The sequence below is a fragment of the Falco peregrinus genome, chromosome 5 (genome assembly GCF_023634155.1).
Source record: "Falco peregrinus isolate bFalPer1 chromosome 5, bFalPer1.pri, whole genome shotgun sequence".
NCBI lineage: Eukaryota > Metazoa > Chordata > Aves > Falconiformes > Falconidae > Falco > Falco peregrinus.
In genome coordinates, this window is record NC_073725.1 from 47122381 (window position 1) to 47142763 (window position 20383).

The following is a 20383-nucleotide window of genomic DNA, read 5'->3' on the forward strand; positions in this document are numbered from 1 at the left end:
AATTAGTACCATGTCTCTATGACTTTTCCAGACTTTTATGCAGATGTTTGAAAAACGTCTGTGCCAATTCTTTTTCTGCTCATACTACCTTCTTATTGCTACACAGCTGCAAGTACTGCAAAGATCACTTAGGCTGCGAGTGCTAATTTGTGGCACAAATGCTTGCTAATTTAACTATATATATCTAGATTTACTCCATTACCCCATCTAAGTGTGAAACACAGCTGTTCTAGAATCTCTTCAGGGAAAAGAGGCACTTTAGATTATAATTCAGGACCTCTTGCCTGAGTTCTTGCAGACTTTGAGCATCCCAACCTAAACAATGGCAGTCAAGTATGTGCTGGTATTTTGAGAATTACCAGCTGAAACTACAAATGGATGTCCTAATATAAAATAATGCAACCATCCTGAGTTCCTCCATCCGCAGGCTGTAACCTTGGCATATCCCACCATTTCTAAGTGGATTTCTTCAACTGGAAACAAACCATGCTATATCTAAAAATAAAAACCCCAACCTTGTATCTGCTAACTCCAAGATATCTGGTTGCAACTGAATTGGGGAAAAAATTCAGCATGAATACTTTCATCACTTTGGAAAACTGTCCAGACCCCAAATATTTTTGTTTGTGATAGTGATGTATTTCATTTCCACAAAATACGCCATTTTATCTCATCTTGTTCCGAGTTCTAGAACTTTAATGGCTAGGGCCAAGCAGCACCACCTTACCACTTCTGTCTGCAGCTCCTCCACGCATTATCCTGGCCACCACAATTGCACCAGTATGTTCATCCCTTTTAATAGTAGCTCCCTTGGGTAAAAAAAAAACACCAACAGTTATTTGGTTAATCTCACCCTAAGTTTAATTCACTACAGTAAATAACGTTTGCTATGTAAAACTGCAAAAAGTTGACACTGTATCAACATATGAATAAGCCAGAAATTATATTTGCTTATGAGAGGAATATACAAATATACTGCTCTACCACCATCCTCTTAGAATGTGACGACTTTTCCTGTCAGAAGTAACTCATGCATTCTGTACACACACAGCTTTTTAAAAAAAGGACAAATGACTGAAAAAGTTTACTTTTCAACTTAAAGTTAACTGCAGCATACCTTACTTGAGTCTGCTGCTAAAACTGTACTAAACTACCACTGAAATTTGATAAATTGTTGCTTCTACATTACAACAGGCCACTGCATACTATGGGTACAAAAAGTTTGTCTGTTTTTGATTGTTGCACTTTATGTTCAGAACTGCCTGTGGACCTGTGGATCATGATCTTGCTTTACGGTATAATCAGTAAACAAATAGGAATTTGAGAAATGCCCCTGCATGTCAGGACTCACCTGGAATACCCATGGGACAGCAGTGGAGAGGAGGGGAACGTCTCCTGAGTTGGTCGCGACTGGTTTCGTACATTACACAAACATAGTGCAAAGCGTTTTGGTAAAATGACATCATGTAACTAAATTTCCAGCCAACAGCTGTCTAGTTGAGGAAAATGCCTTTGTAACTAGAACTGCAAGGGTGCACTGGAAAGAGCTACAAGGTGACGGGGCAGCAGCAGGCAGCAGCAACAAGTGAGAAGGGAAGGGATGCGGAGGCACCGAGCTGCTGCCCAGGCTGCGGTGCCAGCCCTCTCAGGCAGACGGGAAGGAGTGAGGAGGAAAGTGCTGGCCCTACTCTGGAAGACAATCCACTGAGTAACAAGGGGGATTTTAGCTATGTAAGTCAAACTGTATAATCACCTCCAAAAAGGTTATTTGATCCAGTATTTCTATAAAACAACAGGAGCAAAGCACCTCCTGGCCAACAGCTTTTTACGTGCACGATTACCTTGCCAGGTTAATGTCATTAGTTACCTCTGATAGCTCTAACTTTGTAATCAACAGAGGTGTTTAGGACTCTGGCAGGTAAGTCAATTTTCTGAAAACTCACATATTTCTACTTAGTAAATGAACAGTATTACTTCATCTCTAAGTACAAGACAGTGCTACATGCACTGCCATCACTGGTTAAAATTTCCTTCCATCAGAGAAGTGTTTTTCTTGAAGTAAGGTACATAAGTATTTTATAAAATTCCTTGAATAAATAAACTGTTTTTATAGCTACCTTTTAACATTTGTTTAGATTAAACATGAACATCATATTTATCACCACTTCAATTTTTAAGTGTTTCATTAACATAGAGCTGAAATATGTACAAATGAATATCAGGGGTGACATTTTACTGAAGTTAACAATTTTACTGACTGTAAATAAACTTGTTTCCCTTTCCCTCTACCTCTAAGATAGAAATACAAGACATGATTAAATAAAATGGGAGATTAATTTATATTTTTTATATGCATGTTGCATTTATTGCAAATAGGGAAAAATTAAAGCACACTATTCTCTTTGGCTGAAACTTTAACAGTAGCCAGCACTCCACAGCAAAATTGATGTGCTGTATTTGTGCGTTTTATTTTACATCTTAAATTTATTAGTATGGATTCTATCATATGCAATGTAAGTCTGCAATCTGCCAGCCTTATTCTCATGTATTATTTATAATATATTTATATCAGTAAGCATTTGTTTATATTACAGTTTTGAATTAGTCTGAAAGTTTCAAAAAGATAAAGACTTAGCTGCAGCTAATCGCATTTTTAAAAACCTCACCGTTAAGACTTCTGTGCAAGAAGAACTGCAATACCATTAGGAACATATTAAAAGCATTAACCTCTCCAGCCTGTATCTCAATAATAAGTTCTGACCTTGCAGCAACAGCTATTAATTTGAAGTTTATTATTAATAACTGGAAAGTTACATCTGTTTTTCTGGAAAAAAAAAAAAAAAAAGCATATTTTTTCTGAAAATATCAATCAAAAAGAAAAAAGCTCCATTAGGATGCTCGAGTTAAATATAAATACAGGACATCTCCAGTATGTTTTCCATATAAAAGAGAGGCTCTCCTAATTAATCAGGGAAAAAACCTTGCAGAGAAAGGCTTTATGCCTTTTACCTAGAAGTCAACACTACTAAATGCCACTGAATACAAAAGGCAAGCGATGACTGACAGCCTTCCCCTGTGATCACCCAGCTATCCCTGCCCAGTGCTGATGTCTGAGAATGGGTACTTCACCTTGGTTTTAGACAGACCCTAGAAAAAAGCTTGTGTGTGACTGAAGACCAAAGTATTGGCCCAGACAGCATCTTGGAGTAACAATAAGGCTCTTGTCCAAGTGGAATAGTCACTTCATGCTCTATGCGGTTATCGCTAATGGCACAAAATGAATTTTCCTAGCAAATATTAGTGGATTTGGAAGATGCCCCAGTAAAGATAACAGGTAAATTGGAATCTTCAAACAAAGCACAAAATCAAGTTGGAGTCTACAGGGAAATTATTTAACCCAAGTTAGCTCACTCTCAATAACCCCTCCGTGGCAAGCTCAAAGTGAATGGGCAGGCCCGTGAAGAGCACTTCTTGAGTTTATGTATTTTTCCTGTGCCCATAGTACAGAAAGAAAAAAAGGGGTTCCTTAAATTCCCCTTCCCTCCCAATTTAGAACACTTAAGAAGAAATCATCAAACACAAGCGGATTTCTTTCTGAAAACCCAAAAAGTTGATCTTCTGAAAAAGCAGCTTCTCTTGTACTGCTGCCAGCACTGCTTAAACTATGAGGTATATATAATCTGGCAAGAATTTCTCCTTATGAGATGTTCAGCTCCAGTACTTTCAGTTACACGTGCAGTGCAGCTCCTCATTTAGAGCTTTAAAAATGGAAGAAGGTTAGACTGGACCTTGAGAGCTGGAAAATATTTTCAGTGTTGTGAGCCAAAAGTGTAAGTTACCCTAAATGAGACATATACAGATGTAATAGCATAGCTCAGTTTAAAATACTTTTAAAGGGAAAAATAAGGAGTTTGGGAGCCATATGGTGATCAGACTGAGAAAATGTTTAAAGGTATACCATGCAAAAGCACTAAAAATAATACAAGCTCCTTCAGCAAGGCTCTGTCACTGTTTTTTGGGTTGTTCTTTTTTTCTTTTCATTTTTAATGTAGCAACACTGATTGGTGAGCATCACCCAGGGTTTCACAGATGTGAGCTTTATTAGTTCATCCATTTATCTGCTGGGTCCAGAATATAAACATTATAATCCTTTAATTTTAAAGAAAGAAAGACCAGCCTGTAAAATAAATTACTAATAAGAGAGTTCGATAAATCAGTAATATTTTTGCATACCTTTCTGTTAAACAAAAGCACATGCAGATATTGAATGCAAATAAGTACTTCAATAAGCCTTATTTTAATTCATTCTCTATTGAAAATACGAATACCAGTTATCTGTCATAGAGTGAAAAGTTATTTAAAGGTTGATGCCCGCTTACATCAGACTATGCACACTAAAGCTGTCCCTGCACTCAAATTAATCCCACATATAAAACAGTTGGGTTCATTCACTAATAAGAACTAACCTGTGGGGACTCAGAGTAAGAGGCGAGCCAGTGTTGCAGATTCTGCATGGGCAGGGACATGTATACAACTCTCAAATCACCACAATTAATTTCACCCAAGTTCAGCTACGGAAATCGGGTATCTTGCTCAAACTAAGTGTCTAGGTTCCTCCTATAGGTAATGAAAAGAAATGGGCAGCTCTGGAGAAAGAATCATCCTTTCATTAAGGCAGGAATCTTAAGACAGCACAGTTCATTCTCTGGAGCTGCCTATTTTTCTCTTGGCTATAGATACAGCACAGATTAGTTTTCAAATGGCTAAATTTACGTGAAATGAATCTGTGTGACAAAGCAGCAACCATCTTAACATGAAGCAGCATCTTGTTAAGAGTAACTGCACGACTATGTAACTGTAACAAACCTGGAATATCATTTGGGAGCTGGAAGTAGTGACAGGCCAGGAACTGAACTTCTGGTAGTGTGGTTGTACATCCTGGATATCAGAAATGCTAACCAGGAACATGGCAGTGGCTGAAAAGGCCCTGGAGAGGTAGGCATAAGTAAAAACCCTCCAAGCTATCTGATAAAAAGCCTAAGTGTAGCCAGGTAAATTTTGGACTGTCTCTGAAAAGAGATGTTTCTACTCCTCTTTATGTAAGGTTCAGAGATGTTCTAAATTACTTTGTTCAGATAAAACCTCCTCACACAATTTCACCTTGCTTGAGCAAGACACTGCTAGAATGGCACTTACTAATAGAGCATTTGGGGGGGGCGGGGAGAAAATCCACAACCAACGAACCCCACCTGTGGAAGGATTAACAAAAAGTTTAAATCATCTCTCCCAAAAAACTGGAGGAAAGTTCAGCACTGACTTCTGAACTTATGAAATCTGCCAACAGAACATCCCACAAACCATGTGCTTCCCTCTTTTTTGAGATGATTCCTCCTGGGAACTCAGGCTTCGTTAATATGTGATTAACACCAGCTCAGAACACCAGTGAGGTGCTTAACTCTGAGAAAAGCAAGAACAAGTACAAGAGGAAATGTGGTACAGTTTTATATAAAAATCGTCACTAGATATATTTCAAAGAAGTTAAGAGCGCCTAATTTGCTTCACAGAGGCTACTGTTGAAAGTCATCCAAAGGAGATCTCCAATTCAAGAACATCCAGGGCGTGCAACTGACGTAAAGCTTACTGCTTTGCAGAAGAACAGTCTCTACTCTTTGTGTACAAAGAGAATGAGAATGTATCCGAGGTGAAAGAAACATTCAAAGAGCTCAGTATCTTTTAGTCAAGAAACCAGGCACTATCCACCCCAGAAAAAATTCTGTATGGTACCACCAATCTCAAGCTTAGGAGAAGAATCCTGATACGATGATGCAAGTGGAAGTCAGACTTTTTGACTGCAGAATAGTGAATAGATAAACTGAACAAGTAGAGACTACTTTGATCTGTACTTAGAATATCCAAGACGTTAGAACAAGCTCTGAAGGAAAAGCCAGCATAAAAAGACATGAAAATAAATAGGAAATGACATTTTAAATAGTTTAGTAAACATAGATCATGGCATATCCTTTCTTTAGTAAAATAACTTCAGGAAGCATAAACGCAGTAGATCTAATATATCTGGTATAAACTTGTCTTTATTCTGCTGTGCCGTATTTTGGTAAGACCTTATCTGAATTACTATCCATGTTCCTTCTCGCTGCTACTTAAGTGGGGGGAAATCTAGGGAAGACAAAGACACAAATAATAGGTTTATTATGTATTGTGGTGATAGTGTCATAATAAGCCAGTATAAATCTGCCACAAAGAAATTAATGTTTGATGTTAACATTAAGAATGTTAAGATGGATTGAAGGTGGGTTATGGACAGGAGGAGGACGCTATGCACTATTCCTCAAGGTCTTCCTGGAGAACAAGAAACATGCAAAACAGAACCCACTATAAGTTCTTCTCCAACAAAAATAAAACATCAAGATAGGCTGGGGATTTAAAAAGACCACAAACACTCTTTTACCATGCAGATACGGTACAATCTTAGAAACATTGGTTAAAGGACAGCTTTTGGAAGTCATTCAGACCAATCTCCTGCTCAGAGCAGGGCTACTGCCAATGCCAGACCAGGTCAGCCATTGCCTTATGGAACAGGCTGGAGATTCCACACGTCCAGTTAGTTTGCACCAGTGCTGGACTTCCCACCTAATGAAATACTTCTGTTAATTCTCAGTCTAAACCTCCCAAGGCTGCAACTTGTGGCCATTGCTCTATGTTTTAGCATCTTTCACTGCTGAGAAGAGTCTGACTCTACTGTCCTTGAGAGCTCCCCACTCTCAAGTAGTTGTAGGCTGCAATTAGCATCTGCCCTTTGCCTCTTCTTGCTAATGGGTCTATCACAGACTCCATTGTAAGGCTGTTTTTGCCTTGGAAAATAAACTAAGCAGTCTTAGAACTGAAAAACTGAATTCTCTCACATTTTTGTATTTTCTATGGCTGCCATCCTGTCTAGTAAAAGAAAGCTCTAAAAAAATCCTTTCTGTTACCTCCCTAGCACAAGACATGCTAAGTGTGGATGCACATCCTAAGGGATTGTACTGGTTTTGGCTGGGATAGGGTTAATTTTCTTCATGACAGCTCATATGGGGCTATATTTTAGATTCATGGTGAAAACAGTGTTGATAACACAGGGATGTTTTTGTTATTGCTGAGCAGGGCTTGTGCAGCCCCAAGGGCTTTTCTGCCTCTCACCCCCCACCAGCGAGCGGGCTGGGGGGGCACACGGGGCTGGGAGGGGGCACAGGGGGACAGCTGACCCCAGCTGACCGGAGGGACATTCCGTACCATCTGATGCCATGATCAGCAATAAAACTGGGGGAAGGAAGAGAGGGGGTATGTTTGGAGCGATAGCATTTGTCTTCCCAAGTAACCATTAGGCGTGCTGCAGCCCGGCTTTCCTGGGGATGGCTGAGCACCTGCCTGCCCACGGGAAGCAGTGAATGAATCCCTTGTTTTGCTTTGCTTCCATGTGTGGCTTTGGCTTTACCTATTAAACCATCTTGATACCAATCCACGACTTTTATCACTTTCATCCTTCTGATTCTCTTCCCCATCCCACCAGGGAAAGTAAGTGAGCAGCTGCATGGGACTGAGCGCCAGCCAGGGTTCAACCACAGCAGGCACACTGGTATCTTGAAGAGTTTATTATCCCGCCGGAGTGAATGAGCAAGAGTGGAATTTGAGGAACAGTCCAAGGATAACCTTTGGCTTAGACAATTCTGTGTGTCCCTTTCAGAAGGATTAAAATTTCAAAAACCTGTGTACGTATCATGGAAGTTTTCAAAAAATCTCTGATTTGTTTTCAGAGTTGCTATTTATCCAATCCATTTTGAGGTACTTTTAACTGACAGTATTTAACTCACAAAAGTCTTAGTAGAAAATCATGTTTGAAACATGAAACTATGTAAATTAAGATTTTTATTAAGATTTTTCTGACAAATTCAAGAAAAAACAAGAGTGTTATCATTAACACTAAAAATAAGCTTCCCAATTAGAACTAATTTCACACTATATGTTCAAATTTCTCCATATCTTTCAGAATTAATAGTCTGATATTATATCCTAAAGCAAGTTTGTTTACTCTCTCAAAGAATTTCTTTGATAAAAAACCCTCAGGAAATCTTAAAGTTGTGATTCAACTATTTGGGGGGGAAAAAGAAGTTTAATATGTTAAAGCAAAGTAAAAGCTTTCCATATGGTCAAACTTTTAATTATGCCCATGGGCATCTACAGCCAGTCAATACCAAAACTTATTTCTTGTTTATTGATCCCAGAAATCCATCAAGAATAAGAGTGATAGCAAGATAACTACTATGGGACAAGCTACCCCTGTATGTCTAACGGAGGCATCACTCTCCCACTGTCATCTCAAGTACAAAATCATGCTTTCTCAAAGTAACTTTGCAGATCTTTCTTCAGGATTGCTATCCATTAAAACAAATATCCAGTATAATATAAAACAAAGCTCTTACTGGTTTGCAGAAGTAAAAAAAATAGTTAAATTTTATACAAGATGACTCCCACTCTACAGCAAATAAAAATAACCAAATCAGTAAAGCATTTTAATATTCTTGTAATACAACCTAGGTTTAGTCCTTTCATTTTTCCAGATATCCCTATGAAGATATTAACTTTCTAGTATTCATAATCCAAAGTACAACAACAGACATCTTAAATTTGCCCAGATTTCAATTCAAGTATTTTAAAATATGTTTTTATGCTTCCTTTTCAGTGTATCAAAAGGTCACATTTTTTTAGATGAATGCTAACAGGCACAGTTCACAACAAAGGTCAGGACTTCTTTGGGGATTTGTTCTCCCTCTCTCATTTTAAAACAAGTTCATGATTTGAATTCAAGATAAAAGATGAATATATTATTTAGATAAATGCTCAGCCTGGCCCACATATATAATGCTGAAACACCACGAATGACCAGATTCTTATTATTCATGTCATATGCTCTACTAATAGTGACTGCAAATGGAAGTCACAAGTGTATTGTTGAATGTTATGAATATGTAAAAATGTCCATCTATTCACATTTCAAGTTAACATCACCCATTCAAATCTGAACACTCCCCACTCTGCACACAAACTCAAAACCCCAAAACAGAAGATGGAGTTACTTACCAATGGTTCCCTGTTTTTGACAAGCCTGATTATTTTAACTGAATCTTCTTCCTCATCAATATCATCAGGCATGGGGGGCAAGACAGGATCATAGTTCTTTTGAGCAACAGTATCATGTACAGACAGCAAAGCCTGGAAAGATTAATAGTGAGTATATTATCTGGCATCTCAAAAGTTCATGAAAGACAAAGCAGAGCATATTATTTATAGCCTGACCCTACTAGCGTGATGCATGTAGATTGAATATCATTCTTGTTTGCAATTTTAACACGTCAGACTGATGAAACTCCTCCATAAAGTATGCATTTTCATATACACAATGTATTCATCTAGCAAACTGTGGATACAGAACAATGTCTTCAGACACATGAACATATTAAGTGCTTTGCACATCAGCTTGAAATTACAAGACATTTGAACAGGAAAAAAACTAAGTCTCCTAAAGAACATAATTCTATTTGTTCTAGATAAACAGTTTCTTCGATACAATAAGCAGTCCTATGAAACATATAAGCAAAACAAGTATCTTCCAGTACTTCTGTTCAAGCATGAGATGCATAACATTAAGCTGTTGCCCAACCATTCCCTTCAGAGGATCTCTGGAAGCTTACCTGGTAACTGGATCCCTTTCATACCAGCTCCCTTTCATATGAGCTCCAAATTAAGTTAGGAATTTTTAATTTATTGTGGAATTCATGACAGAGATTGAGGAGCATATTGCTGAAATTATTTAGTTCAGGCAGGTGCTTATCAACCACCTGTTGCATGGCCTTGCCTCCTTTCTCTGTTGCTTCACCAGTTCATGCACAGCTTGAACAAGAGAATTTAAAAAAAAAAAAGCCTCAAAGAGGTGGACAAAAGGTTCAGTTCTGAAAATAATTTATGAACTTGCAGAAATTTAAAAAGACCTTACTTCCAATATTTTTAAGATTCAAGACTCAAAATTCAGTGGAAGTTAGAAAGCTCATTCTAAGGCTCTAAAAAAATCTCAGCTATAATCTAAAATGCACAGAATTTCTTTATTTTGAAAGTCCTCATTATTTGTAGTAGCTTTTAAACTGGGGAAAAATGGTTAAGTAATGTTTTACTTTCATAGCAAACCCTATGAATTATAGCAGGAATAAGAGCAACAGCTATATGTATCATTCTATTGATTGTTTTCAGTTGCTTCTCATTTCACGTAGTTGCTCCTAAATACTTGGAATATTTTAAATTTTGACGTGATATTTTTCCCCAAAGATTCAATGTTACAGAAGTTATAGTCTGAATAGCAGAAATACATGAAGTATAAATTGATAGCCTCTGCAATAAAAATACAGCATTTTGGAAAACATTGAGACGTTTAGGATAAAGCACAACACACCAACCTTGTAAGCACCATGAAAATATCATACCAATGACTGTAATAATGAATCTATTATAATAATGCTTAAGAAGAAACTCCTTAATGCAGAACAGAAAATGGCTACATTTTTCTGATGTCAGTTTACTTGCTACTTAATAAAAGACAGATAATACTAGACTGAGTATACGAATTACCAGAAACTGTATGTTCTCAGGGATAACACAAACGTTCTGAAAAGCATGGCACTTCCATTATGCTATCCCAGGATTTTTTTCCTGAATGGAGGAGACTGTAGCAACAGAAAACAATTTCCAGGCAATGCTACAACCTATCATGTCAAAAGCAGAAGGCAAAAAGCGTATGGTAATCTTAAAATTCTGAAGTTTAAATTCAAAATCAGGTCTTCAACAAAATAAACCCAGAGGAAGTTCATGCCTGCTTCATGAGAATTTGCTATTGTCTTACTAATTTCTATGCATATTGTACAATTTGATAAAAACATGGCAACATACTCTAGTTATTTCTGGGTTTCTTCCCAAGACACAATTATGAATTTGTACTACTTATCGTCAGAAATTACCAGCTCCCTCCCACCACAGATTAGTTTTACTTTAGATCTGAGCTAAAAACCTCAGTCTAGCAATTATTCCTCCACATTCCTCCTGGAAATGTGTATTATGAAGCATTACATATGTAAAAGCCATGCAATCACATGCAGTCCTTTAAAGATGTATGTGAAATATCAAAGATACACTAAAACAAAAGTAGTGTTTGCTTTTACTTCAGGCTACTTACAGTTAAGACTTCTGAAACTAGTCTTCTGCAATTACGTTTTTCCACATAAAGCTTGGGCTCATTCATGGACTGGTTCATTTTAATGAGGTTCTATATTGCAGTTTAAAAACACTCAGGCAGATAGAAAAAACAGATGAAAATAATCTAAAGCACCACTTCCAGAGTAAAAGGCAGCAAATTAAAACATATTCAAAAGAACCTACCCTTGACAATGAAACTTGCAAAACAGATTCCGTCCACTACTACACTGAATTATGCCACCAGTGTTAATAAGATACTTCCCTGCTCTGACTGCCAGACCAGGCTCCTGGACACCACATGCAAAAAAACCGATGCAGCCCAAGTATTAAGAACCAATGCCAATCAGTGTCTAGTAGTCATCATGCTTTTCTTCACTCACAACTGGAACTTATCAACCACTTCCCTCCTCCTCCCCAAAATCATATTAAACCACAATGTACTACAGTTTTCAATATATCTTTTCCTCAGACTCTGGTGCTACTTTATCTCAGTGCAAAGATGCATATTTTAGATAAAAGTATGAATGCCAGAAATTGTGTCTTTTCTCAGTCAAGCTTCCAGAAGAGCTTCTGCCATCACAAACTTACTAATGCTATACACTGAACATGCTAAGATTTATTTCCTGATTGCCTTCCATCATTGCTTCTTCTAGCACATGACTATCCACTGTAGTTGCTCTTGAAATAGTCAGCAGCATAGACATTGGGTAATGATTGAACTGCAAACAAAATTATAAAGCCATTTTTATTTCATTTAATGTATTCAAATAGAAGTGGCCAGGGCCTATCCTCAAAACAACTTCCGTATGCTCTGAACACATGAAGAAAAGACCGTATTCACAGAGTAAAGGGACATTTCTTCAGCAGCCTCTTTGTATCATGCAGTTAATACAATGTACCCTTAGTTCAAAAAAACTATGCATCAGACTAGACTTTTATAGAAAAGGCTGTGACTTTTTTAAAAGCAAACAAATTACAAGTGCCAAGAAATGAAACTTGGATCCTATGATGAACAAGATTTACCCAGAATAATTGTGCAGTAAATGCACAAGGCAATGTAAAGGCAATAATGTTCTCTTTTTGTACATAAGAAGGAATCAACTTACTTCCATGATACTAATTTTTACCTATCACAAGAAACTGTGAAAAGTACAGATGAAACTGGGGTTTTTTAATGTTCTGGTTTTGTTTTCAAATACACAGCTCTTCAGAGCTATGCACGCATGGTCCAAGATTTGGGTCATGTATATTTAAGCACCTCTGGAGAAAAAGATTTTATTTCAGCTCTAAGTTCTATGCTTATGATTCACTAATGTAAACACGGTCCATATTTAGAACTTGAAAGAAGGTATAACTCAAACTCCTGCACTACCTAAATATAAATATTGATGTTCAGCTAAATTCTTAGACATGATCTAGTTGGAAATGAATACTTTCATCAGACCTCTGAAAAGTCTAATAACTACTGCTCTATTTTTCATACTATAGCTATCGCTGATCATTTCACAGTTTATAAATTGAAATTGTACACTATCAACTTACACAAAGAAAATCTGACATTGGAAACATTCAAAGTTCTTTTTCTTAACAGTTCTGAAACTTTAAATGTTTATTTAAATTGAGAATGTTATTAATGAAAACAGTTCTATATTTTGAAATACGTGTATCATGTAACTACACTGTCTACATTTTTGCTCCTCTAAAACAATGACAAATTTTGTATTATTTTGTCCTTCTGTTTATATTCTGAGATCTGTAAGAGTACAAATACCCCAAGTAGCCACTGACTCATGAACAGTGTTCCTTATGCTTTAACATTTTCATTATTAAAAAATAATTATATAGATATATATATAATTTTAAGCTTTACTTTTCAGAAATAGTTTGCATTTACTACTCTAGAAAAACATTTTAGAAAACAGTAAATTAAATAAAGATGCAAGACATAACGGACAAAGAAACAAAAGCAGCCTCTTCATGGTATTTGGAAAAAAAAGAAAAATTAATAGTCAAGATTATCAACATAAAATGTGCAGGGACTCAACCATTATGAAAGCCAACAGCTGCAGCAGACTGTGACACTGCCAACCCAGCTGCCAGTTACCTTGTCTATGGAGTAGATTACTGCCCTGGCAGCAAACCCAGCAAAATGGAACAAAACGGTCCATGATTTTGCTGTCATTAGCACCAGCCACCCTCCCTGGCAGTTCAGCTTGAACTCTACCAGGTAAGCCAGAGCCATTTGCCCATCTCTGTGCTTTGCTTTGGTGACGTAAATTCCACTGAGGCTGGACAGAGGAGTTACACTGGAGGAGCAAAGTAACTTCATCGGCAACCACAGCAACGTGTCCCGGAAATCACCTGGCAGAGCTCATCCCCTCAAGACCTCCTGCCGTATTATGTTTTCCTTTGTGATAAGGTTACAGAAGAAATACAAAGGGACAAGATTTAAATGTTTATGGAGAAAGTTATTCAAGACTGGAAAGACTGATTTATGAGTAACTTGCATAAAGTTAAAAACAAGCGAGTGAAGTCATCCAGCGAAAGAAAGCTGAAAGAGCTGGGAGGAGACTGAACCCACTGAAGGAAAGCTGTCAGGAGCATCAGAACAGAAGGAAAAGCATCGGAGTCATAGCAGCCACACATGGGCAAGAATTTAGACAGCAGGAGAATAAAACCAGCAGAAAGTTGAAGCATAATGGTGATGGTATACAGGCTCTAGGCACAGAAAAACAATCTAACTTGAGAACAGTTTGAAGAAAGGGATAAAAATACAAGGTTCAGAATCAAGCTATGCTTTTAAAAAACAATTGGTAAGCAGCACAAAATTAAGCTGGAAAAAGCAGGATAATTTAGGTGAGGAGGGGCAGGAACAACCTTTCTTATTCTACAGGAGAATTACGTCTTCAAACCTGCTATCTTGAATACATGAACTAATTTTTACATTGAGGTACCAATGAATTCCATCCCACTAATTCCACTCTCCAGCAAATGGATGGTAAAACAGCCATCAGAAAAGGGCAGCACATGGCAATGTCTTAACCACCACCACTGTCTGCTCAGGGAGTATGTACAACCCTAATCATGAGGCAAGATAAGGGTTAAAAAGATAACAAGAGGGCAGGTGAGAACAAGTACCTCAACTCACATTAGCTGAATTCTGCTTAGCTAAAGCATTAAGCATAATCTAGAAGCAGAAGCAAGCAATAAAACTATAGGCAGGAGAAACTTGGTAGTGCTGCTGAAGTGGCTGGGACAACAGCAAACTACTTGTCTTTTTTGCAGTAGAACAAGTGAGTACACAAGCTACAGTAACCACTTATCGGACAGAAAAGTAGTATTATTCCTTCTGATGATGCAGTAACTTAATCACTTTCCTACAGAAATCTGAGATTTTCTGTTCTAAACAAAATGTAAGTTAAAATACATACAGCATATAACATTAAAAACATCAGTTAACTTCCAAAGAAATGAACGTTTTATTTCTGCTACTGAAGATCATTTACACCATTCAACTGACATTGACAAAGAAACATTTAACAGTGATGGTAAGAAAAATAAAATAAGGTACTTTAAGCATAATTTTCTGTTTGTAAACAGAAAACCCATAGGTGTACTAATTCATGGGGGGGCGGAATCAGGCTTAATATTACATTTTCCCTAGATATTCTCTACAAAATCCTCAGAAATGATATAGTGTGTGAGAAGACAGCAGTTAAATATGTACAAAAGAGAAAAAACATTCCATACTTGCAACTGTCTCATCTGTACTTTAAACAGAGTTGCCCTCTAGCTCGCGCTTGTCCAGCTGGCAATTAAATCCCTTTCTCTTCCAATCTTACTTTGATGCAGTTATTTGAAACACATACTGTACATGTGTGGTTTTGTGTTCTTAATGTTACCATATAATAATGTTCTTGGCATAGCAACAACTCAGTCTGATCAATATTCAGTATATATTACTTCTTTCTCTTTACTATGGTGGACTTTATTCATGACTATATGAACTTCCCTTCACAAAAGGGTAATTTCCTTGCCTGAAAATGCAGTTTCTTGATTTCAGATTCACCAATCTGAACTGATGGGTTTACCTGCAGCTGGTAGCCAGACAGCAACAGCCAACAGAAAAGTGAACTTTCTGCATCTTCAGACTCCTGCTTCCTCTGGCTCATTGTTCTCAGCCCCTGGAGACGCTTCCAAAGTTGAACTGTTCTCAGTGTTCACAGAAACATGCAGCCCGTCCGTGTCATCTGGTAAAAGTGTTAATATTCTTCCAGATGACAGCCCTGTGTTTTTCCTCAGTTGTGGATAATGGCAGAATAAGCTCAAATTTTAAATCAATAGTGAAGAATCTGAACAAAGTCTGTTTTAAATTCACAATGTGAATCATGTAGCTAAAGTGTTCTTGAAGCCTTAAGCCCTATTTAAGTAACTTCCAAGACCACAGATAGATGGTTTTCAGAGTGGAAAACGCCAAGACAGGAGCACTCTTCCAATATCCTGGCAATCCTTGATCAATTCCTTTTTTGAAGGAATCCTGACGTTATTGTCTACAGCAGTAGCATGCATATCTTCTTGGTTGAAAACCACCTGCAGACACCTCCCCCCCCAGATCACATGAAAATATAATAAAGAAAAGCAAAAGTTGAGGTTGCAGTTGCCTTTTCTGAGAAAGTGCCTTTTAGAAATGACCCAGCCTTTATTTGAAAACAGCATGACATCTAAAGTCTTAAAAAGTAAAACATCTAGTGTTCCTTGAGGTTGAAAGAACCTGGATATACTTAAGTTCTCCAGAATATAATAGATTTGTTTATGATAAGGAGGTCTTTAAATTTAGCTACAGAGTATTCATACTACATGGATGTCTAATTAAAAATATTGAACCGGTTTGGTTTTTCAGGTAATTACTTTTGCCTGCTTTGGACTTTTCCCATACTGAACACTAGAAGTAGTATTTCTCCATATCAATTGCACTAAATTCAGGTATCATTCTGCAGAACTAAAAAGCTGCAATGAGTATTACCTTCATCATTATACATAAGTAAATTGTCTATAAGTACTTTAGAAAGGTATAATGAAAGAATTATAAAATATTAAAATAGATGTAGTGCAACAGAATAAATTCTGCCTCTTTAATAGTAAGATTCTTTTTACAAAGCCAGCAAAATAGCAGGTATAAGAAAAAAGCTTACAATTTTCTAAAATATTTGTGATAAAGATACTTACAGATCTACAAGTTAGATATCATGGGAAGAGAGTCTTGCCACTGGGCCACTGACTAGAAACCCAGAAATAAGCAGAAAGGGGGGGAAAAAAGATTTCGAGACCATACTGGACCACTACTGAAGATTCATCAACAAACTAGAAAAGAGAAGACTGTTGAGTAAGTAAATGGACACTTCAAATAGAACATGGTCCAGCAAATGCAAAGGAAAGCACCACTGAAGGAAAAAAACAGTATAAAAAGTTGACAACTAAAAAAGGGATTGTTTGCTTTGTATGATTGTGCAGTTTCTCCATTTTCACTAGCTGACTAGATTTGCTACTTGAATAGGATGTGATTTATCCCTCCTCCTAAATTACCAGTTTTAGTAATGTTGCCAACTCTTACACGCTGTATGAGAATGCTGTAGTTATGTCTATGCAATTCAACATTCTTACCTGGGTTAGAGTTGGTTCCTTCATGTGGGAAAGTCTGTATATACAACCAAAGAACTTCTTTGATTTACTTTCAAATCTTTTATTTTCTGCTGCCAACCTGCCTAGCTTCACTCTTGTTTATTACATCTCTCACTTTGTTTTTTATATGTTGGCTACTAGTGAGTAACCTCATATCCATACATCCAAGATTGACAGAGAAGCTGTCCATTGGACATCAGCTGAGTTATCACATGGGGTGGACCTGAGACCATTTCCAGGGTAACCTGATGGTTATTACCTAAATATATTCATGCAGTATTCTTTCAGCTCCTTTACATCATTTTATACCTATGCTTATGGTATGCTGTGTGTTGTTATCTCTATGCTCTGCCAGCTCCTACCACACTAAAAGTGTGCCACAACTGCTTTCTGATGTTCTCTGCCTGTGAGATGTGGAAAAAAAAAATAAATCAAGGCTTTTATTGCTGTTTTTAAAAGGACTATTTTGTGTTACATTTTTGTTTTGCTTACTCCATTCCAGTAACACGAAAATTCCAAAAATAAAGACAGAACATATTCTCCCAGGACTCCCCACCTTTTCTTTAAAAACCTCCTTTGAATTATGGGTGCAAGCAGACATGAAAATAGGAAGTAAAGGTCTAAAGCTAAAAAGAGAGAGCAAAGATAGATTTTATTCTTAAAACAAGGTTGCCAAAATGTGTGATGGACGGCATCCCAGTGGCAAGTACTTTCAAGGCAGGAAACACTGGGCAGAAGGATCTCATTCAGTTGCCAACAAAAGTCTCCCCAGCACTGTCTCCTCTCCCCTAGCTTCATGGCTGGTATGGCCAGAACACCTATGTTCCCATCAACCAATCCAACCAACGTTATCAAACCATCAGTGCTGTGGTCTTTGCTTATTGTTGCAGTGATCTGCATACATTACTCAGAGGGAAATAAATATTTCTCTCTCACTGCTGATATTTTACAGCATACCATCCAAAATCAAGCAGGCTTTTGCAGATTTACAAATTAATGGCATATGATTTTGCAAATGAAGATTATGTAGGTAACTTTTCAGTTGATATATGAAGTACTATGTACTCCAGCTCACCATATCAATTAAGTTAAACTAATTTGTATAGTAAAATCTCTTAATATAAGAACACAACTCCTGTAACTAGTTCTACCAGCAAACCTCAAAGACCACTGATGAGTAAATAGTTATAAATCATGGGAAATTATGCTTCTTGAACAGATATTGTAGTTTGTGCTATCATGTGCAAGCATGAATATATCATAAAGAGAAGGAGAATGGTCTCCCAGAGCATTTGGGAAGACAGGCCTCTCAAGGGACAGGGCCAAAAAGTCCTCCGAATGCCTGGGATATACTAACAGCTCAAATGTAGTTCAGATGTTATCTAACCTAAAATTTGTATTTGGGTTCTCCAGATACAAAAGCCTGAACAAGTTATAGGCAAATCCCAACAATTTCCAGTGGAAAATGTTGACTTTGCAGAAACTGCATATTTCAATGAAAAGGCCCTGATGGAAAATCCTCAGCAAGTCTAGTTACAAAGAAAATGTTGGAAAGAAGGCAAAGTTTAGATTAAGATTTTTTAATTACATGTTACAAGAAATGCTTCATGAACTTTCCAAAGCAATAACAGATTTTGTTTTATATTATGATAGCCCAATATTTTCTTTGAGTGCTTTGTACGTTGAAGTTTTTGTAGAAAAATGCCTGCTGTTTCCTGCACAGTAAATTATATTGTCAATTTTTGCCAGTGACTGTAAGGCAGCTTTACAAGGCTCCGCTGAGAGAGGCTTAAAATGTTTGGGTTTTTACCAGAACAAGTAGCACTTTGATCAGAACAGTCTATTAGGCCACTGGGCAAATCTAGTAAGCCTCAGATGGCAGATATGATGGTATCAGCAGTTATTTATCAAATGAAGGCTAGAATTTATAAACTTCCCAGTAAATACAGGAAAACCAGGACAGGACAGGACAACAGAAAAAGGTATGCTTCAAGCTAAAAGAAGCACTATTTATTTTTTTAAAGAAACCTAAACAAATGCAGGAAAACCATCACAAACAAAGTGCCCTGGCTTCATTATCTGCAGTTTTAGTTTTGTTTAACTCCTGGTTCTATTCTGAAGGAAAGCCTGAGGTACTTATTAGATCATAATGTTTACAAACGCAAAATTTTTATGCTTTGTGAAACTGGATGTCAAGCACACCTCAAATGAATAGCAGATAAAACAGCAATCATAAATCTTACTTACAATTTTCTGGGGTATGTATCTTTGCTATTTGAAAGCAATTAAAAAAAACCTGAAAACAACTTAAAGAATCTATATATTGTCTCAACAGCACATTGAAGTTGCCCATGAATAAATTAATCTGAAAACATCCCCAGTTATATGAAAGTGATTTTCCTTTCACTCTGCAAGTTATCTTAAAATTACTTCCAATATTATGTTGATTCTACGGTAACAAAAGAGAAGCCAAGAAAAATACTTCAAGTATGTTCCACCATTTGTTCCCTCTACAGCTACAGGTACAGTGCCCAAAGTGGTCCAAATACTTTACATTCTTGTGTATCATGATGTGCTGAAGTCATTCACAGTCCTGCCTCATACCCTTGTTTAGGTACCTGGTTTACCTTTCAGACTAGCAGCTGGCAAACCCTTCAGCACACACAAACAGAAGAAAAACTCCACTAAAACAGGCAGAACCACCATTAGCATTAGGACATTTAAAAAGCTTAATTTCCTCTGGGTCATAAGAGATAAACATCCTCCAGAGTAGTTTTAGCACAGTGGTATAAACTATTTGTTATGCCCATTAAACCAGTGACCACAAAATACATGTTTTGTATGAATTTAAAAGACACTAAATTTACCCAAATAGGGATTAATTTAAAATGGTAAATTGCTCATTTCAATATGGAATGATCAGCAATGTAACTGCTGTTGCAAACACAGTTAAGAGCTATTTAGATCTGAATATCTGAATATATCCTGAGCCTGTCTCAAATTTAGGTAACTGAGATCACTGTTCAATGGAATAAAAGATGTTCCATTCTTTCTATAGTCTTTTTTGTTTACAGCCACACCAACAAAAAAAAAGAGCCTAAAATGTTAAAAATTCCTATAGTTAATTGGTTTAGTTTTTCACGTCTCAGTTTTAAAAATTGACAACAAATATGCTCAATATGACAACAAAGCTTTTTCCAGCTTGTTATAACAGGAACCGAGAGCTACTATTCAAGAAAGCTTTTTACTTAAAAGTGGAAGAGAATTTGTAAGCTTCAAAGTCTTTCATTCTTAGTTTGATCTTCTTTCATATATACTACATCTCTTTCCTTACAGTGTCTGGCATTCAGGTTCTGCCCTGTGACTGACAGAATAACTCTAGTGCCCCCTTCCCTTCTTCCCATTTACATCT

General features: G+C 37.0%; 1 protein-coding gene across 4 annotated transcripts in view; it reads right to left on the minus strand.

Annotated features, from left to right (window-relative positions):
* The window catches only part of MPP7 (MAGUK p55 scaffold protein 7), a 157521-nt gene that overhangs the window by 38633 nt on the left and 98505 nt on the right, over nucleotides 1–20383 (minus strand). For 3 of the 4 annotated variants that reach the window (XM_055805255.1, XM_055805253.1, XM_055805254.1), the window contains 2 exons: nucleotides 9133–9264; nucleotides 728–809 (listed from right to left, as the gene is read on the minus strand). In XM_055805255.1, coding sequence (XP_055661230.1) covers nucleotides 728–809; nucleotides 9133–9264 — 214 coding nt within the window. Of the gene's footprint in view, nucleotides 1–727; nucleotides 810–9132; nucleotides 9265–11272; nucleotides 11391–20383 lie in introns of those variants that run through there. The other variant, XM_055805256.1, reaches the window with a different exon arrangement.